This window comes from Acanthopagrus latus, chromosome 20 (genome assembly GCF_904848185.1).
Source record: "Acanthopagrus latus isolate v.2019 chromosome 20, fAcaLat1.1, whole genome shotgun sequence".
In the NCBI taxonomy this organism is placed as follows: Eukaryota; Metazoa; Chordata; class Actinopteri; order Spariformes; family Sparidae; genus Acanthopagrus; species Acanthopagrus latus.
This window is the reverse complement of record NC_051058.1, coordinates 17,471,016-17,494,220: the sequence shown is the minus strand read 5'-3', so window position 1 is coordinate 17,494,220 and position 23,205 is coordinate 17,471,016. Positions and strand designations below refer to the sequence as shown.

The following is a 23,205-nucleotide window of genomic DNA, read 5'->3' as shown; positions in this document are numbered from 1 at the left end:
GATTAATTTTTTTCTCCCTCTCTTTCATTCAGTCTTTCTCACTAATCTCTTTTTATACACACACACACACGCAGTCCAACTCGCTGTTTGTCAGTTTTGACATGCCCTCGTTCATCTCGTCTGCCAGTCCTATGAAATCACTTCCCCCGCTGTGCCATTTTAATCTGTTGTATGCCATTTTAATCTAATCTGTTTGCCTTTTATGTGAGGACTACACAGGGCAGCCAGATGCTTTTTGGTGGTAACTCCATCAAATGGAGACACATCAGCCGTCATGTTGTAGTTAAGCGATGTCCTCTGTTTAATTTACTGCAGCCCTCTGAGTCACTCCCGCAGACTGCTTTGTGTGTCGAAATACACGAACATGAATGCATAGAAAGAGGAACGGTATCATTCTGTGCAATCTTCCTGTCCGTGCAGAAAATGGCTTGATGAGTAGGTAATCATCTTTTGCATCAATACCGCAATTTTCGTACAGTCAGTTACATGCACGCTGTAAAGTCTTTACCATCCGAACCTTCCATTTCCTGTCTCCTGCAGATATGCTCTGCTCGGCCCAATGTGATTCGATTTGCCCTGCAGAGTTCAAAGTCCAAGGGTCCTTCTCATCTCATCGGGATCTGTTCTGGGATTACAACATTACACCCCTCCCCTCGCACGTGAATGAATGTTTCCAATGGAGCAAATCAATAATCTGCCAAAGCAATGGCTCGGATTTGCTCTGCAGCCTTTCATTAATTTGAAAATGTGCAAACGCAGCCGCGACAGAGGCAGAGCTGTATTTTGTCTTCAGTCACATTTGTACAGTACATTTAAGAGTAATTGATTGTTTCTTGCACAGCTTTGGCAAACAACCAATCACAGACTGGTATGAGACTTCTGCAAACCCCCGAGGAGCAGCTTGATCAGTGTTTGAGGTTAAAAGGTAGTATATTGCAATTACGCCGATTGAACCAAAGCATTTCACTTCTGTCAAATGAAAACTCGCAATCTTAATTGAAAACTTTCCAATTTACCCTCTAGGGGAATGATGTTCCCAGAAATTTCAGCCGATCTCACCTCCAACACTTATTTAGGATGCTGAAGTTACCCCTCTGGCATCTCTTCCTGAAGACATGGTGTAAAGAGCGAGGAGAGTCTGAGTTATGGTGTGACTGAATGGATCATGCACAGGACTTCCCCTGAGGGATGTGGGGTTTGATTCCTGAATGCCAAGATCTGATTTGTTTTCTATGTAGGTAAGGTGATTCAAATTTGCAATATGTAAGAATTTAAGCAAAAAAAACTGAAAGAAGAGACTGAAATCACTCATTACTGGAATATATGAATGTTATATGAGTGTATATAAGGTACAGGAGACAACTCCGATTTCAGCTTATTTGCAGAATGTAAACAAAACTCCACTTCTCTCTGTTATTTCTTTGTTTTCTTTGTTTTCGTCTTGTCTTTGTTTCTACCACCGTGAAGTGTCAATTTTGAACTTGTACAGATGCTTCAAAAAAGAACTATAGTGTGGTGAGGTTCTCTGTTCTGAGAGAGAGAGGCGACACAGTGTCCTTGTCTTTTCCACAACTGTCTGCTGTCTCCTCGTTGCCGTTACAGTGGCTGGGAACTGGAGTTGTCTCCAAGCAACTGAGTTAAAGGACACATTCGCTGTGTGTCTGAACCCAACTCAAGCTTGACGCAGACCAAAGATTCTTGAAAGATTCTTTTTGTATTTCTGAAAAATAATGTTTTTGTCCATCATTTTTGGCATTGGGTTTGGGTCTTATCACTCCACTACCCGTGAGCTTCGGCTGATAGAGAAGACAGTCGGAGATTTGAAGAGTGATGGTGAATTAAAGATGCTTGGTTTTTGAGTTAGTAAACAAAGACGTTGCCCCAAGTCACACAGTTGATCCAAAATGGAAGCAGAATCCCAAAACAAATGTATTCAAGCTGTTAGCTTCCTCTTACCATTAGCAAAACGCCGACAGAATTCCCCCAGTGAAGTTTTGAAGTTCACGGTCTTGCAGGTTGACTTGTATGCTGATATTGTCATATTTTGAGCTGGTGACTCAACCATGTGAGTTTCATGTGGATACAAGCCTTAAACATGAACAACACTTTACTTTCAGAACCAGCAGCACTCGAAGTAGCTTTTAAATGACCATTGTGAACATCAGCGACACCTCCTGCTGTCTTTTACTCACTGGAGACATTTGAAATGTAATGACGTCCTCAGGAAGTCGATCACAGCCGGGTTTCCTGAAGGGTCACTCTATAAAGTGACGTCATAATAAATGGCGTCATTCATGTTTTTTTTGTATTTATCTGAATCACCTTAAGTTATATCTAGTCGTAATTTACAACAATTTTACAACTTGAAAATGTTTTTCACTGCAGCAGACTGAAGAGAAGCCAAAGCGAACACGACTGCACGTCAACACCAGCGAGGAGCTGAAGAGGGAGGCGAACTCCCCCAGACTTCCTCGGTTAATTGCTGAATTGTTTTTGATTTAGGGATGACTTAAATAGACATTGTAAAAGTCTGTCTATGAATGATTCTAAAGTATTTAGAATTAGAGCTGTCCAAAAGTGATGCATTTTGTCCCTGTTAACAAAGACTCCAGTCTGCAGTGCAGTTCACACACTCGACTGATAAACCACAGAACTGTAGAGTAACATTAGTTGGTCTTTACATTGTTGTGGACGGACATTCTCACGCTGCCTCTTTCTTCCTTTTTTCGCTCTCTGCCTCACCCTTTCTGTTTTATTGACTGATGATTTTGAAGATGCTCTGTACTTCCCGTGTCCATGGATCTCCTGATGCCAGCTGACGAATCGGATAATTGATGTTGACTCTGAGCACCGGGGGTCGGTTGTCTTGAGGATGTGATTTAATGACACGCGCAGACGTAACAACAAAGAATCAAAATCACAGTGTTAATGAGCAGCGTGTCAAAGGAGGAAGGCTGTAGTCAGATGTATTATCAGATGCTTCAGTCTGAACATAGAAGGGACAGACGTCATATACATGGAGACCATTATCTCCGTCCTCTTGCTTGTCTTCTTCACCTTTGTCTCCTCAGTTCATCATCCTCCCACCTCCAACCTCCATGTGTTTATGTGTATCAATTCCTGTCTCTCTGCGAATACAAAACTGTAGGAGGTTTAACTCTGGATTAACATTTATTCTGATATAACAGAGATCCAATTTTGCCATTCCGACGGTAATCCCCGGTCTTCCTAATCCCCTCTGACGGTCTGGATGATGGGCTCAGGAAATCTCAGTAGGATTCGAGTACACATTCCCAACTCTTCATCGCTCTTCATCAGAAGCTTCTCTCCACATTTCTGCTGTCAGCTTAATCTCATTCTCCTCGCCCTCCTCGCTCTTATTCCTTCTGTGATGTTTGAAACCTTTTTGTGTCCTTCTTTCATTTATTTCATGACATTATTCCTCTTAAAAGTGCATCTTTGAAGTGGACGGTACACAGCCCGCCACACACACATCGTTTGATCTTCTGTTTTTCGAGATTTCCTCAGAAGAGTTTTAAGTGATAAGTGGCGATGTGGGTACGCATGGACTCAGCCCCGAGGTTATTAATGCACGCAGCGGTGGGAGAAGGAAGAAGTCTGTCACATGCAGACATTTTGCTGAATTGAGTTGCTGGTTTGAGGCACAGGAGTGCCTTTCTTGGACGTTATAAGGTGCCGTCACACCGAACCTGTTTGACTCGGTTTAGACGTTTAACCTCCACAATCAGACTCGATAGCTGTCAAATAAACACTTATATCTAACTACACAAAACTTGTAATTGTAACCAAGAATCGATACTGCTTTTAGTGCTGATTGACACTGTAATAGTAATCGTGAGGTGCATTATGTGAGAAACTAACTGTGGTACACTCATCATTTTTGTTTGGGCTGGTGTAGATGTTGTCAGTTGTTTGAATGATAGAACATCTTATTTCAGCAGGAAGTCATCAATCTTCTGGTCATGAACTGCCAAAGAAGCTGTCTCTATGAAAGATGTGCACATTTATGCAAATCGTTTATTGCTGAACGTGCATGTGCGGAGGTTTTTTTCCTGTTTAATCAGCAATGTGTTATCTGTGAGTCCTGCTCGCTGTATTTGAATCTTAAATGCTTCACATGTTGAATTTGTCTCGGCACTCTGCTTTATTCACACTGACTGTACAACATATTCTGCAAACTGAAGCTTCAGCTTAAGAATGAAAAGTAAATGGGTGAGGAAAAAAACAAAACCAAAACGCACCTGAAGTTTAGATTTAAGGTTTATTTCCATTGTAACATTTCAAGGTTGAACTTCATTATGCAACAGTGTCGTAACATGGCAGCTCATTTTTGCAATCGCGTATACTTCAGATTTCTGATTCACACACACACAGAGTACATTTTTGCATTATTTATCTCTTACAGCTACAAGCTAGCATGCTCACACACAGAGTATATTTTGCAACCATTAATACTATATTCAATCATCTTTTTAATTTGATACATTATGAGACTGATTAAACTTTTCTGTCCCTTTCATAGTTTTTCCTTCAAACTCCGTCTCTGCACAGATTCGAGTCAGCATTGCAGTTTTCCTCCCAGCTTAAAACATACTGTGAATCCTTCATTGTCACCTCACTGTTATGACTCTTACTCTTCTTCAGATGCAACTTCACAGCAATTAAAGACAGCGCTTTGGTTTAGCATCAGCTTAACATCAAACCAACAACATTCACACATTTAATTACTGGTATTTAATCAAGTTTTTACAGTCAGCAGTGTACGTTTAGCCCCGGCTTTTAAGCCAGCATTCACAACGACAACAGCTTTTCATGACTTGTCTTTACTAGTATACTTGAAAGAATACTTGCAACTTTTTTGATTCTCTATTAATATAATACACTTTCAGATCTAATTTCCCAGTTCTCAACCTAATTATTACACCATGCACTGCAACCAACACCTCAGCATACAAACCTAGAGTACAGTATAGATATTAAATAGCTGGATAGAAATAGTGGCTGTGAGCATGTACACAATTTGTTTACTCAACTAAACTAAATCCATCTTTATTCATGGAGTGGGCAAGTGGGAGGGGCAAACTAGACGTGGGTCATGATTCAATCAGAATTTGCTCCATTTATCATTCATTAGAAAACTATTTACAGAGGAGACTCTATGTTGTTGTTTTTTTTATATACTTGAATAAACCTCAGTCTGATACCCAACAGGGATTTTCCTTCAAAATGTATATGGATATTGTCACATTTTTACTCGAATGATACTAGTCCTAATAATATTAACGTATTTGTTCTGGTAATTTGTTTCAGCAAGAATTAAATTGTCACAACAATAACCCAAAATCGTAAAAGTCTGAATAATTAAATCTTGCGTCTTCCAATCATAATGAAAACATTTTTTTCCAGGTAGCAGTGATTAGATTATAATCACTGTTGTAGCCACAACATTTAAAGTGATGAATCTCTACAGAAGGCTCAGCGTGCAAAACAGAGGGCATGAAGGGACAGCTGACACTTCAGAGTAATATCAAACATCATCGGTGTTGTACAAGTTCAAGCTACACAAAAGCTTCCTCAGGGTTCAGTTCAAACAGATTATACCCAACAGTGATAGTTGTGACAGTTTTGGACCCACAGCATGAGTGCAAAACATCTGCTCTGCTTGCATCGTCCACTCCTGTTCACCCTCATGTAATAAGCATCCCCAGAAGAGTGTCCCCCTACAGTCTGTCTGTAGGCTTTTCTCAGTTTAGTAAGCACTTTATATTTAACAATCTGATGTGTACATTAGATGGTTGTGATAGAAGCATGAAAGTGTAGAGGCACTGTGGAGTTAATTTCATTTGGTTTCATTATTTCATTTTAAATGATTTCTTCCTCCTCTTCCATTGCCCCTCCACCTGGTGGCAAGCTCACTTGACCAAAATAGGGATCGTCTTCCTTCGACTTGTTGCTGATGTTAGAGGCTGTACCATACCCAGATGAAGTTTTCAGCCAATGGCTTACTTTTTCTGTTGATTCCAGCTTCTGATCATTATCTGGCTCAGAGGAGGCTATGGTATGAAGAAAAAAGAATAAGTATGTTAAAGCATAACAAAACTGATTAAGACAGAAGTTACTTGCACACAAGTTCATTGATTTATTCACCTGCTGCAAGATTGTAGAACTGTCTCCAGAAGGCCTGCTCCATGCACACCTCTCTTCTGCTCCACTCTCTCTCCAGCAGTTCCCTCCATCTGCTCAGAGGTCCAGATCCTGCATCATCTTCACTGTCTACCTCAGGACCAAAGCAGCTCCTGGACTGGTCGTCCTCATGCTCCATTCGCTCTTCTTCTGCATCAGACCCCTGAGAGCTCTGCCCAGCTTCACTCACTGGTTAGGAAACATGACAATCAGGTTAGTTGTACAGTTAAGTTTGTTAACTTTATACTCTAGAATAATGGCTTTCAAACATGGTGAGTGAAATTAAGTTGAATGGATATGATTTTAAAGAAAACAAACACATACAAGTTTGCTGATGCTATTATACTGACCTCAGTTTCACTAAAATTCATTTTTATTACCACTGTTAGGCTAAATCCCATTTCCAAGTCCAAGTACCCCACTGACATACATGAAAATTTGCGGCTGTCATGCACAAACTGGCAATAACTATCTAACATCAGTGAGCTTGCTAGTTAGCTGCTGAGACATCACCAAATTGGTTATGATTATTTTAAGCTTCTTACAAAGAAAAGAACCATAATACACTGAAACAACAGAGAGTTCCTATAACCCTCAATCTGAAGGTGCTATGGGATAAGGGGTACACTGAACAAGTGAGTCTTGAGTCTTTTGCAGAAGATGGTGAGTGATTTCGCTGCCCTGACATTGGTTGGGAGTTTGTTCCACCACTTAGGTGCCAGGGCACAACAAACAGAAAAAAGTTAAGTGTTCCCTACCAAAGCATTAGAGGAATTGCTTGGATTTGTCTCTTTTTTTTAGATGTTTGTGCTGAATTCGGCTGAATTGATGTGTCATGCTCCGGCATCCACCAAAAATAGTAGCCTTGCTTATCTGCTACGGAACTGCTGGAACTGCAACAGAGTAGTTACGCAACGCAGCGAGCCAGTGGAAGCACACACATAGACTAGAGTGAAACCTATGAGCTCCACTGCTGTGGTGGATTGAACATGGACCGAACTCAGATCTTGTGAAATTTGGGGGTAATACTTAACTGAAAAATTGAGAAACACTAAAGGTAAAGGTCAAAGTCATGTAAAACACTTCTGTGTCTGCATACTTAAAGCCAATGATCTGATTACACTGATTAGAAGTATCAGAAGTATACAAACAAACTCTTAAGGAATCAATTCATCAAATCAATCAATTGATATAATGAGCAAATCACAGAAAAATATAAACTTTGGTGACAAAGTGTGAAAATCAAGTTGATTCTGTTCTATTGCATTTATAGTGTGTTTTAAGATGATCTTTCTGTTCATGTCTGTGGAAACTTACTCAGTGGTGGTACTCTCATGCTTCCTTCAGAATGGTGTTTTTCCCAGGTCTTGCGATCCCATTTCATGGCGAGTTGTTCTGTGATCTTCTTGGCTGTGTTCTCATCTTTGATTTCAGTTAAATAATCACTTCTGTCTTCTTGATCTTTTGCATAATCTGCAACAGGGTTGGCACTAAAGTAAAAGGAGCTGTTTCCTGCCACCATCTCCTCCATCTTCTCCAGCAGCACTCTAACTTGATCATCATCTGTGCTCATATTGTTAAGGACGTGATATCGATTCCCACATTTCTCAATGAGCCATCGGAGAGGCTTTCCTTCACTTTCAATGTGTTGCTCAATAGTTTTGTCCCCCAGTGCGTCCCCGAATGTAAACAGCACAATAACATGTCTCCACACTCTCTGTCCAAGCAGCCTCATGTTGTCTTCTGTGACTCTTCTTTGGTCATCAGTGAACGATGTGTCAACCGGCACTCCCAGCAAAATGACATTTGGTGAAGGAGAGCACAGAGAGACCCCATTTGAAATCTCAGCCTTCAAAGGCAAAGGGGTAAACGTTGCTGGGAAGAATTTCCACCATCCAGGAGTGTCCACGATGACGACCTCCCTACCAGCCACCTTGCCGCTTTGCTTTAAAGCTTTCTCTGTTTTGTCACCGGCCTGAAACATATCAGCTTTCAAAATGGTGTTCCCAGACGCGCTCTTCCCGGAGAACACCCAGCCGACCATCAAGATTCTCAGGCTGAGTGTTGGTTCTGCAGAAAAACACAGCTGTTAGAAGTCTGGTACTTTAAAATTACTATTCTTATTATAACAACTGAACGTTTTGGTGCTAGTTTTAATTCCCTACAAAACGGTAACCATTACACCAGGTAACACCAACAGCATATTGACACTCTGACCCATGTGTACTACCCAGTAGTCATTATTACATTACAGCCAGAAGTGACAGTGTTGTTGATCTATACTGAGCTGTTTCCTACAAGACTATACAGAATTTTACTGTCTATACAGCAAACTGTGACTTTCTTGACTGGCAAAATTATATTTAAAACAGGATCCCAAAAATGTGTTTCTCTTCACTGACTACTGCACAATATTTTCTCCTACATAAGGTCCTAATGGGGGACAGCCAGGAGGGACTTGATTTCACCTGTCTGTAGTAGCGTAAACTACCACTAGGGCGATTTTCTGTACTTTAGCAGGTTATTGATGTGATCGCATCACAATCGTCAAGTCTTACTTGAATCATTATCAAAACCACAGAAATCCCAGTTCCTTAAATGACCCAACTCAACTGACCTGTCATGAGATCTCTGAGCTTTTCCCTTTGTCGTTGTGATTGCAGACGCAACTCCTCAGCTTTTTTGTCCACTTCCTTCCTCTTCAACTCAGCATTTTCTATCAGCGTGCTGTCTACTTCATAACAGCTGTTTTTAGCCACCATGTCGTCAATCTTCTCAAACAGCTCTTTGACTTTCTCGCTGTTGTCTGTGCCATCATCACAGAGGACGTGGTATCTGTTACCACAGGCCTCCAGAAGTGACTGAAGTGGAGCCCCTTCACTCTTGATGTAATCCTCAATGGTTTCCTGGTCAATCTGACCTCTGTGGCTGAAGACCACTATCGTGTGATCCCACACCTTGTCACCAAAAAAGTGTTGCAAGTGTTTCTTTGTTGTCTTCCTGTACTCATCCATGAATGGTATTTCAGCATTAATCACCAGGATAAAACTGTGCAGTCCAGGTGTGACGCTGAGAGTCGCTTCTGTCTTGAATAGTTCAGGTGTATTACAGAGGTCGTATCCTCGCAGCCACCCGGGGGCTTTGACCAATGTGACTCTTCGCCCGCACACTTCTCCTTCTCCCTCCTCACAACAGACTGTTACATCTGATTCAAATGCCTGTTTTCCCAGGACAATGTTTCCAACCAGATATTTCCGGGAGCTGTTTGATCCCACAAGTAAAACATTCAGCTCTGACAGAAAGAAAATGAGACAAAGATGGTAATATGAAAAAATACTTGATGACAGAAAAGCATTTATTCATAACATGATAGTTACTTTATGGACTCACCTTTGACAGGCGTAGCTTTCTCCATGTTTCCTAAAGATTGTAGTCAGTATTAAAGGCATCGAATGGGTCTGAAACTGGATCTCCTCCTGTGTCTTGTTGTTGACTGTGTGAAGGCTAAATGTATTATCGCTTGCACTTCCTTCATGTGTGAACAGGACCAGCAGCATATTTTCAAAGGCGTGGAGATGAGAGGAGCCAGGTTTCCTGTTCAGTGTACTACCAGTAACAACATTTCAGGCATGCAGTGTACCACGGTGAACTGCCCAGATGCCACAAACGTAACATATCTTTAAACCTGTTTTATTTGCAGCACTTTGCTTAGTTTGAAACAAAACAAATGCAGATGTGGTGGAACAACAGCTTACTACGATTCTTTCAGTTGTTTGATGTTGTTGTTTCCCACACATATACTTTACTTGGGTGGTCCACTCTAGTATATCTGGTGATCCATTTTAGCATTTCACGCAATCCTTGGCTGATTAACTTGTGGACAATCAGCCCTCGCCCTTCTGTCTATTGTAAATCACAGATGCTCTGCAGACAAAGAGACGCTTTCTTGGATTTTATCTCTCTTGTCAACTCACTGATTGTCCAACAACCTCTGCTATTTAATTGTGGCCTCCTTATGCCTGTGTTTTATACAAACTTGTAAGTGCACCTGGTTGCTGCGATGTCGTTGGTTTTGATCGGCTTCATAATTGATAAGCCTCCTCCAAAAACAAGCAACTGATTTTCAGTTGCCACAACAGACGTTACTGAGTATTTTGCCAGGTGTTTATGTATCTTTCTGTCAATCATTGTTAATTTCAGTATGTCCTTCACAATTGGCAGGATTTTTAATGATGATTTAGAGGCTTTTAGACTGGATCTGTTCACTTCTCACATTACCTGATCATATCTGGTGAACATTGGTTCCCAAACGATGCACAAACTACACTCTACACAACTAAGTCATGGCAGGTGTACTGTTCAGTACTCAGGTAAGCAGTTACAGGTGTCATGATCAAGCTTTCAGCAGCAATACCAAAGAAACAACAATCAGCCCCTTGTGAGCAGCATGTTTCGATGCACTTGTTGGGTTAATCAATATTTTTTCGGTGTTTATGTATCTGTTGTCACACTGTTGTTTATGGTACGTCATGTATTTCTGCTACAACAATGACTTATCTCGATAATGAAGCATATTTGAGTTGCAAGAGACAGAGATCACGTGACAACAGATAAATCTTCTGCATCAGATGTCGTGTCCTAGAAACTCTGACATTTGTGCTGATATGTTGTTGATGCTGGTTGCTGATGCTGAAGAGTGTCAGGTTCGACCTGCAGCCTCTGTCAGCTCCCTTTTGTTACCACACTGATAGGAAGTGTTGACAAACACCCTAGGTTTTATGTAATTAAGTCAAGATCAGGAAGAATTATTATATTAATATTATTCAGGAAAAAAGTTATCTTAGCCTTTAAAAAACATTAGAAAATTCCTTTACACCATTTGGCTTTTTTAATGAAATCATCACCAAAAAAAATTTCCTGAATATAAGAGTTTTATATTGCATATTAATTAGATTGTGTCCACTTGCTGCAGCATTAGAATTCTGCCATAATGAAAAATCAGTAAAATAATCCTGAAATCTTTTTTTTCTCAGTTAACCTTCGTTTGTTTTTGTTTTTTTTATACCTGCTCTCTATGTCAGAAAGAACAATCAGGTTTAATTGATCTCCATCTCCAACATCTCCATATCCATCCAGGGCAGAAAGGTGACATGATTCACGATGTCATGGTTATATTTATCTCGAGCGGTGTTATGCACAACCCTTCAAATAATTTAAACGTTGATCGAGCTTTATTTCTATAACAACAGAATTCCAAGGTTCGGCTGAAATTTCATCAATCAATCAATCAATCAATCAATCAATCAATCAATCAATCAATTGTTAATAATATATAACCTGATGTAACCAGATGCAGAAAGTGCTTTACAAATGATTTTAAAAACATTAAGGAAACAAAAATGGATTTAGAAAGTAATACACACCAATTGAAATAGAATTTGTTAACATAATAAAAGATAAAGATTAACAAGATGAACACAAGCACTCAAATTAAAGTCATAATAAATGTAAAAGTTGATAATAATAATAATAATAATAACTAATTCATGGCAATAATAATAATAATAATAATAATAATAATAATAATAATAATACACATTAATATACATTCATATTAAATAAACAAAAAAGGAAAAGAATGTGATGAAACATACATTAAAACCAAAATTTTATAAGATGGAACTACTGATTGTAGCATGCATCTTTGAATCAGTGTGTACAGCAAATTACAGGCATACACATAACCTAGAAACAAACTGAGATATGAACTACTGATGATATTTACAACTGACCTTGTTATATTTCTCACATATGTACTTTTTTGATTATGTGCACCTTTTATTTTCATTTTTTTATACTTGCTTATTTATTGTTTTATTTAGACTCACATTATACATCTCCAACTCCACCAACATGCAATACTACATCACAGACATAAATGCATAAAAACAGCCATAAGAAATAAAAAGAAACAATGAAACTAGGAGATGCCAGTCATTTTTATGATAATTCAGCATTCTACAGATTGAGTGTTGGCTTAATATTGATACTGAAATGATAAGAGTGAGCAAACTACCTCAGAAATAAAAGTAATGTTGTAGTCATTATCCTGTTGGTCCAAACCTCAGCGCTTTTAAATATTTTAAACTTTTGGGTTTTTTTTCAGAAAAAAAGGGCATTATTTCTTTTTTTTTTAAGATTTCTTCCTTCTCTAAGGCGCCCCTCCGCCTGGTGTTGAGCGGGGTTCTTGGCCAAAACAGATACCATCTTCCTTTGTCTGGTCGCTGGTGTTCGAGGCCGTCCCATACTCAGATGTTGAACCTTTCAGCCAACTTTTAACTTTTTCCCTTGATTTCAGCAGCAGTTCACTATCTGGCTCAGAGGGGGCTATGATAGGAATAAAAAGAATAGGAATGTCATAACTGAACAAGATGGGTTAGGATTACTTTCACACAAGTTCATTGATTTATTCACCTGCTGCGAGATTGTAGAACTGTGTCCAGGAAGCCTGCTCCATGGCCACCTCTCTTCTGCTCCACTCTCTCTCCAGCAGTTCCCTCCATCTGCTCAGAGGTCCAGATCCTGCATCATCTTCACCGTCTCCTTCAGAACCAAAGCAGCTCCTGAACTGGTCGTCTTCATGCTCCATTCGCTCTTCTTCTGCATCAGACCCCTGAGAGCTCTGCCCAGCTTCTCTCACTGGTTAGGAAACATGACAATCAGGTTAGTTCTACAGTTAAGTTTGTTGACTTTATACTCTAGAGTAATGGCTTTCAAACATGGTGGGTGACATTAAGTTGAATGGATATGGTTTAAAAGAAACATACAAGTTTGCTGATGCCATCATACTGAACTCAGTTTCACTAAAATTCTGCATAGTCTGCATACTTAAAGCTGATGATGTGATTACAATGATTAGAAGTTTCAGGTATACAAAAGGACTCTTAAGGAATACATTGATCAGTTTTATAAATCAATCAATTAATATAATGAACAAATCACAGTAAAATATAAACTTTGGTGTGATTTTTAGGATCCAAGTGTGACAATCAAGTTGATTCTATTGCATTTATATTGTGTTTTCAAATGATCCTTCTGTTCCTGTCTCTAAATACTTACTGTCTGGTGGCATGTCCATGCTTCCTTCACAATGGTGTTTTTCCCAGTTCTTGCGATCCCATTCGAAGGTAAGTTGTTCTGTGATCTTCTTGGTTGTGTTCTCATCTTTGATTTCTGTCACAGAACTGTCACTTCTGTCTTCTTGATGTTTTGTACAATCTGCATCAGGGTTGGCACTGAGGTAAAAGGAGCTGTTTCCTGCCACCATCTCCTCCATCTTCTCCAGCAGCACTCTAACTTGATCATCATCTGTGCTCATATTGTTAAGGACGTGATATCGATTCCCACATTTCTCAATGAGCCGTCGGAGAGGCTTTCCTTCACTTTCAATGTGTTGCTCAATAGTTTTGTCCCCCAGTGCGTCCCCGAATGTAAACAGCACAATAACATGTCTCCACACTCTCTGTCCAAGCAGCCTCATGTTATCCTCTGTCACTCTTCTTTGGTCATCAGTGAACGATGTGTCAACTGGCACTCCCAGCAAAATGACATTTGGTGATGGAGAGCACAGAGAGACCCCATTTAAAATCTCAGCCTTCAAAGGCTTTGGGGTGAACGTTGCTGGGAAGAATTTCCACCATCCAGGAGTGTCCACAATGACGACCTCCCTACCAGCCACCTTGCCGCTTTTCTTTGAAGCTTTCTTCGTTTTGTCACCAGCCTGAAACACGTCAGCTTTAAAAATGGTGTTCCCAGACGCGCTCTTCCCGGAGAACACCCAGCCGACCATCATGATTCTCAGGCTGAGTGTTGGTTCTGCAGAAAAACACAGCTGTTAGAAGTCTGGAACTTTAAAATTACTAGTCTTATAGTAAATATTTGGATGTAACTTTAGTAGTTTTGGTAACTATTTGTGTCGGCAAGTTGCAAGTGTGTGTGTGCGTGTGTGTGTGCGTATGTGTGTGCGTGTGTGTGTGTGTGTGTGTGTGTGTGTGTGTGTGTGTGTGTGTGTGTGTGTGTGTGATCATAGCAAAATATGATCCTGGAGACATCTGTTGTAGTGAGAGGTACCACAGAAAAGACACCTAAAGACATGGGAAGCAGTGCCCACTATGGACCGACATGGGACCTTATCTGGAAAACATTTACGTCAAATACATGACAAATAACATCTTTAATCCTGATAGAATTGTGAAGGTTATCACACATATTATTTGAAACATATTTGTTAAACTCAAGAAAGTTGCAGTTTGTCATCAAACTGTTGAATCATAAGACTCACAAGACAGTCATGTAAATCATGTTGTGTTGTTTAACTCATCAGAAACCTTCTACAGCTAGTCCCACATATTAAATCAAATCAATTAAATTGTAATCAATTTTATTCATACAGCCCAAAATCACAATCACATTGCCTCAGTGGGCTTTACAATCTGTACATCTCACATCCTTAGACCCTAAATTTGAGTGAGGAAAAACCTCTCAACAGAGAAAAACATAGAGGAAACTGCAGGAGGAGCTTATTTAAATGTTCCAGAGAGCAGTAATCATGTTCAAAACTACAGAAATCAGAGTTCTGACCCTTGAATGACCAAACAAACTCAACTGACCTGTCATGAGATCTCTGAGCTTTTCCCTTTGTTGTTGTGATTGCAGACGCAACTCCTCAGCTTTTTTGTCCACTTCCTTCCTCTTCAACTCAGCATTTTCTATCAGCGTGCTGTCTGCTTCATAACAGCTGTTTTTAGCCACCATGTCGTCAATCTTCTCAAACAGCTCTTTGACTTTCTCGCTGTTGTCTGTGCCATCATCACAGAGGACGTGGTATCTGTTACCACAGGCCTCCAGAAGTGACTGAAGTGGAGCCCCTTCACTCTTGATGTAATCCTCAATGGTTTCCTGGTCAATCTGACCTCTGTGGCTGAAGACCACTATCGTGTGATCCCACACCTTGTCACCAAAAAAGTGTTGCAAGTGCTTCTTTGTTGTCTTCCTGTACTCATCCTTGAATGGTATTTCAGCATTAATCACCAGGATAAAACTGTGCAGTCCAGGTGTGACGCTTAGAATCGCCTCTGTCTTGAATAGTTCAGGTGTATTACAGAGGTCGTATCCTCGCAGCCACCCGGGGGCTTTGACCAATGTGACTCTTCGCCCGCACACTTCTCCTTCTCCCTCCTCACAACAGACTGTTACATCTGATTCAAATGCCTGTTTTCCCAAGATGATGTTTCCAACCAGATATTTCCGGGAGCTGTTTGATCCCACAAGTAAAACTTTCAGCTCTGACGGAAAGAAAATGAGACAAAGATGGTAATATGAAAAAATACTTGATGACAGAAAAGCATTTATTCATAACATGATAGTTACTTTATGGACTCACCTTTGACAGGCGTAGCTTTCTCCATGTTTCCTAAAGATTGTAGTCAGTATTAAAGGCATCGAATGGGTCTGAAACTGGATCTCCTCCTGTGTCTTGTTGTTGACTGTGTGAAGGCTAAATGTATTATCGCTTGCACTTCCTTCATGTGTGAACAGGACCAGCAGCATATTTTCAAAGGCGTGGAGATGAGAGGAGCCAGGTTTCCTGTTCAGTGTACTACCAGTAACAACATTTCAGGCATGCAGTGTACCACGGTGAACTGCCCAGATGCCACAAACGTAACATATCTTTAAACCTGTTTTATTTGCAGCACTTTGCTTAGTTTGAAACAAAACAAATGCAGATGTGGTGGAACAACAGCTTACTACGATTCTTTCAGTTATTTGATGTTGTTGTTTCCCACACATATACTTTACTTGGGTGGTCCACTCTAGTATATCTGGTGATCCATTTTAGCATTTCACGCAATCCTTGGCTGATTAACTTGTGGACAATCAGCCCTCGCCCTTCTGTCTATTGTAAATCACAGATGCTCTGCAGACAAAGAGACGCTTTCTTGGATTTTATCTCTCTTGTCAACTCACTGATTGTCCAACAACCTCTGCTATTTAATTGTGGCCTCCTTATGCCTGTGTTTTATACAAACTTGTAAGTGCACCTGGTTGCTGCGATGTCGTTGGTTTTGATCGGCTTCATAATTGATAAGCCTCCTCCAAAAACAAGCGACTGATTTTCAGTTGCCACAACAGACGTTACTGAGTATTTTGCCAGGTGTTTATGTATCTTTCTGTCAATCATTGTCAAATTCAGTATGTCCTTCACAATTGGCAGGATTTCTAATGATGATTTAGAGGCTTTTAGACTGGATCTGTTCACTTCTCACATTACCTGATCATCTCTGGTGAACACTGGTTCCCAAACGATGCACAAACTACACTCTACACAACTAAGTCATGGCAGGTGTACTGTTCAGTACTCAGGTAAGCAGTTACAGGTGTCATGATCAAGCTTTCAGCAGCAATACCAAAGAAACAACAATCAGCCCCTTGTGAGCAGCATGTTTCGATGCACTTGTTGGGTTAATCAATATTTTTTCGGTGTTTATGTATCTGTTGTCACACTGTTGTTTATGGTACGTCATGTATTTCTGCTACAACAATGACTTATCTCGATAATGAAGCATATTTGAGTTGCAAGAGACAGAGATCACGTGACAACAGATAAATCTTCTGCATCAGATGTCGTGTCCTAGAAACTCTGACATTTGTGCTGATATGTTGTTGATGCTGGTTGCTGATGCTGAAGAGTGTCAGGTTCGACCTGCAGCCTCTGTCAGCTCCCTTTTGTTACCACACTGATAGGAAGTGTTGACAAACACCCTAGGTTTTATGTAATTAAGTCAAGATCAGGAAGAATTATTATATTAATATTATTCAGGAAAAAAGTTATCTTAGCCTTTAAAAAACATTAGAAAATTCCTTTACACCATTTGGCTTTTTTAATGAAATCATCACCAAAAAAAATTTCCTGAATATAAGAGTTTTATATTGCATATTAATTAGATTGTGTCCACTTGCTGCAGCATTAGAATTCTGCCATAATGAAAAATCAGTAAAATAATCCTGAAATCTTTTTTTTCTCAGTTAACCTTCGTTTGTTTTTGTTTTTTTATACCTGCTCTCTATGTCAAAAAGAACAATCAGGTTTAATTGATCTCCATCTCCAACATCTCCATATCCATCCAGGGCAGAAAGGTGACATGATTCACGATGTCATGGTTATATTTATCTCGAGCGGTGTTATGCACAACCCTTCAAATAATTTAAACGTTGATCGAGCTTTATTTCTATAACAACAGAATTCCAAGGTTCGGCTGAAATTTCATCAATCAATCAATCAATCAATCAATCAATCAATCAATTGTTAATAATATATAACCTGATGTAACCAGATGCAGAAAGTGCTTTACAAATGATTTTAAAAACATTAAGGAAACAAAAATGGATTTAGAAAGTAATACACACCAATTGAAATAGAATTTGTTAACATAATAAAAGATAAAGATTAACAAGATGAACACAAGCACTCAAATTAAAGTCATAATAAATGTAAAAGTTGATAATAATAATAATAATAATAACTAATTCATGGCAATAATAATAATAATAATAATAATAATAATAATAATAATAATAATAATAATAATAATAATAATAATAATAATAATAATAACAACAACAACAATAATAATAATAATAATAATAATAATAATAACAATACACATTAATATACATTCATATTAAATAAAAATGTGTACAGCAGATTACAGGCATACACATAACCTAGAAACAAACTGAGATATGAACTACTGATGATATTTACAACTGACCTTGTTATATTTCTCACATATGTACTTTTTTTGATTATGTGCACCTTTTATTTTCATTTTTTAATACTTGCTTATTTATTGTTTTATTTAGACTCACATTATACATCTCCAACTCCACCAACATGCAATACTACATCACAGACATAAATGCATAAAAACAGCCATAAGAAATAAAAAGAAACAATGAAACTAGGAGATGCCAGTCATTTTTATGATAATTCAGCATTCTACAGATTGAGTGTTGGCTTAATATTGATACTGAAATGATAAGAGTGAGCAAACTACCTCAGAAATAAAAGTAATGTTGTAGTCATTATCCTGTTGGTCCAAACCTCAGCGCTTTTAAATATTTTAAACTTTTGGTTATTTTTTCAGAAAAAAAGGGCATTATTTCTTTTTTTTTTAAGATTTCTTCCTTCTCTAAGGCGCCCCTCCGCCTGGTGTTGAGCGGGGTTCTTGGCCAAAACAGATACCATCTTCCTTTGTCTGGTCGCTGGTGTTCGAGGCCGTCCCATACTCAGATGTTGAACCTTTCAGCCAACTTTTAACTTTTTCCCTTGATTTCAGCAGCAGTTCACTATCTGGCTCAGAGGGGGCTATGATAGGAATAAAAAGAATAGGAATGTCATAACTGAACAAGATGGGTTAGGATTACTTGCACACAAGTTCATTGATTTATTCACCTGCTACAGGATTGTAGAACTGTGTCCAGAAGGCCTGCTCCATGGCCACCTCTCTTCTGCTCCACTCTCTCTCCAGCAGTTCCCTCCATCTGCTCAGAGGTCCAGATCCTACATCATCTTCACCGTCTCCTTCAGAACCAAAGCAGCTCCTGAACTGGTCGTCTTCATGCTCCATTCGCTCTTCTTCTGCATCAGACCCCTGAGAGCTCTGCCCAGCTTCTCTCACTGGTTAGGAAACATGACAATCAGGTTAGTTCTACAGTTAAGTTTGTTGACTTTATACTCTAGAGTAATGGCTTTCAAACATGGTGGGTGACATTAAGTTGAATGGATATGGTTTAAAAGAAACATACAAGTTTGCTGATGCCATCATACTGAACTCAGTTTCACTAAAATTCTGCATAGTCTGCATACTTAAAGCTGATGATGTGATTACAATGATTAGAAGTTTCAGGTATACAAAAGGACTCTTAAGGAATACATTAATCAGTTTTATAAATCAATCAATTAATATAATGAACAAATCACAGTAAAATATAAACTTTGGTGTGATTTTTAGGATCCAAGTGTGACAATCAAGTTGATTCTATTGCATTTATATTGTGTTTTAAAATGATCCTTCTGTTCCTGTCTCTAAATACTTACTGCCTGGTGGTAAGTCCATGCTTCCTTCACAATGGTGTTTTTCCCAGTTCTTGCGATCCCATTCGACGGTAAGTTGTTCTGTGATCTTCTTGGTTGTGTTCTCATCTTTGATTTCTGTCACAGAACTGTCACTTCTGTCTTCTTGATGTTTTGTATAATCTCCATCAGGATAGGCACTGAGGTAAAAGTAGCTGTTTCCTGCCACCATCTCCTCCATCTTCTCCAGCAGCACTCTAACTTGATCATCATCTGTGCTCATATTGTTAAGGACATGATATCGATTCCCACATTTCTCAATGAGCCATCGGAGAGGCTTTCCTTCACTTTCAATGTGTTGCTCAATAGTTTTATCCCCCAAACTGTCTTTGTATGTAAACAGCACAATAACATGTCTCCACACTCTCTGTCCAAGCAGCCTCATGTTGTCCTCTGTGACTCTTCTTTGGTCATCAGTGAACGATGTGTCAAGAGGCAAAACCAGCAAAATGACATTTGGTGAAGGAGAGCACAGAGAGACCCCGTTTAAAATCTCAGCCTTCAAAGGCTTTGGGGTGAACGTTGCTGGGAAGAATTTCCACCATCCAGGAGTGTCCACGATGACGACCTCCCTACCAGCCACCTTGCCACTTTGCTTTGAAGCTTTCTTTGTTTTGTCACCAGCCTGAAACACGTCAGCTTTAAAAATGGTGTTCCCAGACGCGCTCTTCCCGGAGAACACCCAGCCGACCATCAAGATACTCAGGCTGAGTGTTGGTTCTGCAGAAAAACACAGCTGTTAGAAGTCTGGTGCTTTAAAATTACTATTCTTATACTAAATATTTGGATGTAACTTTAGTAGTTTTGGTAACTATTTGTGTCGGCAAGTTGCAAGTGTGTGTGTGTGTGTGTGTGTGTGCATGTGTGTGTGCGTGTGTGTGTGTGTGTGTGTGTGTGTGATCATAGCAAAATATGATCCTGGAGACATCTGTTGTAGTGAGAGGTACCACAGAAAAGACACTTAAAGACATGGGAAGCAGTGCCCACTATGGACCGACATGGGACCTTATCTGGAAAACATTTATGTCAAATACATGACAAATAACATCTTTAATCCTGATAGAATTGTGAAGGTTATCACACATATTATTTGAAACATATTTGTTAAACTCAAGAAAGTTGCAGTTTGTCATCAAACTGTTGAATCATAAGACTCACAAGACAGCCATGTAAATCATGTTGTGTTGTTTAACTCATCAGAAACCTTCTACAGCTAGTCCCACATATTAAATCAAATCAATTAAATTGTAATCAATTTTATTCATACAGCCCAAAATCACAATCACATTGCCTCAGTGGGCTTTACAATCTGTACATCTGACACCCTTAGACCCTAAATTTGAGTGAGGAAAAACCTCTCAACAGAGAAAAACATAGAGGAAACTGCAGGAGGAGCTTATTTAAATGTTCCAGAGAGCAGTAATCATGTTCAAAACTACAGAAATCAGAGTTCTGACCCTTGAATGACCAAACAAACTCAACTGACCTGTCATGAGATCTCTGAGCTTTTCCCTTTGTTGTTGTGATTGCAGACGCAACTCCTCAGCTTTTTTGTCCACTTCCTTCCTCTTCAACTCAGCATTTTCTATCAGCGTGCTGTCTGCTTCATAACAGCTGTTTTTAGCCACCATGTCATCAATCTTCTCAAACAGCTCTTTGACTTTCTCGCTGTTGTCTGTGCCATCATCACAGAGGACATGGTATCTGTTACCACAGGCCTCCAGAAGTGACTGAAGTGGAGCCCCTTCACTCTTGATGTAATCCTCAATGGTTTCCTGGTCAATCTGACCTCTGTGGCTGAAGACCACTATCGTGTGATCCCACACCTTGTCACCAAAAAAGTGTTGCAAGTGCTTCTTTGTTGTCTTCCTGTACTCGTCCTTGAATGGTATTTCAGCATTAATCACCAGGATAAAACTGTGCAGTCCAGGTGTGACGCTGAGAGTCGCTTCTGTCTTGACCAGTTCAGGTGTATTACAGAGGTCGTATCCTCGCAGCCACCCGGGGGCTTTGACCAATGTGACTCTTCGCCCGCACACTTCTCCTTCTCCCTCCTCACAACAGACTGTTACATCTGATTCAAATGCCTGTTTTCCCAAGATGATGTTTCCAACCAGATATTTCCGGGAGCTGTTTGATCCCACAAGTAAAACTTTCAGCTCTGACGGAAAGAAAATGAGACAAAGATAGTAATGTGAAAAAATACTTGATGACAGAAAAGCATTTATTCATAACATGATAGTTACTTTATGGACTCACCTTTGACAGGCGTAGCTTTCTCCATGTTTCCTAAAGATTGTAGTCAGTATTAAAGGCATCGAATGGGTCTGAAACTGGATCTCCTCCTGTGTCTTGTTGTTGACTGTGTGAAGGCTAAATGTATTATCGCTTGCACTTCCTTCATGTGTGAACAGGACCAGCAGCATATTTTCAAAGGCGTGGAGATGAGAGGAGCCAGGTTTCCTGTTCAGTGTACTACCAGTAACAACATTTCAGGCATGCAGTGTACCACGGTGAACTGCCCAGATGCCACAAACGTAACATATCTTTAAACCTGTTTTATTTGCAGCACTTTGCTTAGTTTGAAACAAAACAAATGCAGATGTGGTGGAACAACAGCTTACTACGATTCTTTCAGTTGTTTGATGTTGTTGTTTCCCACACATATACTTTACTTGGGTGGTCCACTCTAGTATATCTGGTGATCCATTTTAGCATTTCACGCAATCCTTGGCTGATTAACTTGTGGACAATCAGCCCTCGCCCTTCTGTCTATTGTAAATCACAGATGCTCTGCAGACAAAGAGACGCTTTCTTGGATTTTATCTCTCTTGTCAACTCACTGATTGTCCAACAACCTCTGCTATTTAATTGTGGCCTCCTTATGCCTGTGTTTTATACAAACTTGTGAGTGCACCTGGTTGCTGCGATGTCGTTGGTTTTGATTGGCTTCATAATTGATAAGCCTCCTCCAAAAACAAGCGACTGATTTTCAGTTGCCACAACAGACGTTACTGAGTATTTTGCCAGGTGTTTATGTATCTTTCTGTCAATCATTGTCAAATTCAGTATGTCCTTCACAATTGGCAGGATTTTTAATGATGATTTAGAGGCTTTTAGACTGGATCTGTACACTTCTCACATTACCTGATCATCTCTGGTGAACACTGGTTCCCAAACGATGCACAGACTACACTCTACACAACTAAGTCATGGCAGGTGTACTGTTCAGTACTCAGGTAAGCAGTTACAGGTGTCATGTTCAAGCTTTCAGCAATACCAAAGAAACAACAATCAGCCCCTTGTGAACAGCATGTTTCGATGCACTTGTTGGGTTAATCAATATTTTTTCGGTGTTTTTGTATCTGTTGTTACACTGTTGTTTATGGTACGTCATGTATTTCTGCTACAACAATGACTTATCTCGATAATGAAGCATATTTGAGTTGCAAGAGACAGAGATCACGTGACAACAGATAAATCTTCTGCATCAGATGTCGTGTCCTAGAAACTCTGACATTTGTGCTGATATGTTGTTGATGCTGGTTGCTGATGCTAAAGAGTGTCAGGTTCGACCTGCAGCCTCTGCCAGCTCCCTTTTGTTACCACACTGATAGGAAGTGTTGACAAACACCCTAGGTTTTATGTAATTAAGTCAAGATCAGGAAGAATTATTATATTAATATTATTCAGGAAAAAAGTTATCTTAGCCTTTAAAAAACATTAGAAAATTCCTTTACACCATTTGGCTTTTTTAATGAAATCATCACCAAAAAAAAATTCCTGAATATAAGAGTTTTATATTG

At 39.6% G+C, this 23,205-nt stretch overlaps 3 protein-coding genes and 1 long non-coding RNA gene across 5 annotated transcripts in view; 1 reads left to right on the top strand and 3 right to left on the bottom strand.

Moving 5' to 3' along the window:
* LOC119010457 overlaps positions 1-19,951 on the top strand; it is a 32,916-nt gene extending 12,965 nt beyond the window's left edge. The window contains exons 2-5 of one of the 2 annotated variants that reach the window (XR_005071969.1): positions 6,245-6,417; positions 12,755-12,927; positions 18,795-18,967; positions 19,817-19,951. This is a non-coding gene — a long non-coding RNA (uncharacterized LOC119010457). Of the gene's footprint in view, positions 1-6,244; positions 6,418-12,754; positions 12,928-18,794; positions 18,968-19,778 lie in introns of both variants that reach the window. The other variant, XR_005071970.1, reaches the window with a different exon arrangement.
* Positions 4,142-11,234, bottom strand: LOC119010451 (GTPase IMAP family member 8-like). The gene is made up of 5 exons (XM_037082607.1): positions 9,595-11,234; positions 8,822-9,496; positions 7,522-8,274; positions 6,169-6,393; positions 4,142-6,074 (listed from the first exon to the last, which is right to left on the bottom strand). The coding sequence occupies exons 1-5, from the start codon at positions 9,617-9,619 to the stop codon at positions 5,884-5,886; spliced, it is 1,869 nt and encodes a 622-aa protein (XP_036938502.1). The 5' UTR covers positions 9,620-11,234; the 3' UTR covers positions 4,142-5,883.
* LOC119010454 (GTPase IMAP family member 8-like) lies at positions 12,360-18,274 on the bottom strand. Its single transcript, XM_037082611.1, has 5 exons — positions 15,647-18,274; positions 14,874-15,548; positions 13,324-14,079; positions 12,679-12,903; positions 12,360-12,591 (listed from the first exon to the last, which is right to left on the bottom strand). The coding sequence occupies exons 1-5, from the start codon at positions 15,669-15,671 to the stop codon at positions 12,416-12,418; spliced, it is 1,857 nt and encodes a 618-aa protein (XP_036938506.1). The 5' UTR covers positions 15,672-18,274; the 3' UTR covers positions 12,360-12,415.
* LOC119010452 (GTPase IMAP family member 8-like) lies at positions 18,409-21,780 on the bottom strand. Its single transcript, XM_037082609.1, has 5 exons — positions 21,659-21,780; positions 20,886-21,560; positions 19,364-20,119; positions 18,719-18,943; positions 18,409-18,631 (listed from the first exon to the last, which is right to left on the bottom strand). The coding sequence occupies exons 1-5, from the start codon at positions 21,681-21,683 to the stop codon at positions 18,456-18,458; spliced, it is 1,857 nt and encodes a 618-aa protein (XP_036938504.1). The 5' UTR covers positions 21,684-21,780; the 3' UTR covers positions 18,409-18,455.
* Positions 21,781-23,205: the final 1,425 nt, after the last annotated feature.

What these genes read in the sequence shown, in the direction of transcription:
- LOC119010451 (XM_037082607.1), bottom strand. Translation starts at nt 9,619, where the DNA reads ATGGAGAAAGCTACGCCTGTCAAAG. An exon ending in GCTCAGAGATCTCATGACAG is followed by an intron (nt 8,275 to 8,821) that starts GTCAGTTGAGTT and finishes GTTTTTCTGCAG; the next exon opens with AACCAACACTCAGCCTGAGA. An exon ending in GTTCTACAATCTTGCAGCAG is followed by an intron (nt 6,075 to 6,168) that starts GTGAATAAATCA and finishes TTCATACCATAG; the next exon opens with CCTCCTCTGAGCCAGATAAT.
- LOC119010454 (XM_037082611.1), bottom strand. Translation starts at nt 15,671, where the DNA reads ATGGAGAAAGCTACGCCTGTCAAAG. An exon ending in GCTCAGAGATCTCATGACAG is followed by an intron (nt 14,080 to 14,873) that starts GTCAGTTGAGTT and finishes GTTTTTCTGCAG; the next exon opens with AACCAACACTCAGCCTGAGA. An exon ending in CATGGACATGCCACCAGACA is followed by an intron (nt 12,904 to 13,323) that starts GTAAGTATTTAG and finishes TTTCCTAACCAG; the next exon opens with TGAGAGAAGCTGGGCAGAGC.
- LOC119010452 (XM_037082609.1), bottom strand. Translation starts at nt 21,683, where the DNA reads ATGGAGAAAGCTACGCCTGTCAAAG. An exon ending in GAAAGCTACGCCTGTCAAAG is followed by an intron (nt 21,561 to 21,658) that starts GTGAGTCCATAA and finishes TCTTTCCGTCAG; the next exon opens with AGCTGAAAGTTTTACTTGTG. An exon ending in GCTCAGAGATCTCATGACAG is followed by an intron (nt 20,120 to 20,885) that starts GTCAGTTGAGTT and finishes GTTTTTCTGCAG; the next exon opens with AACCAACACTCAGCCTGAGT.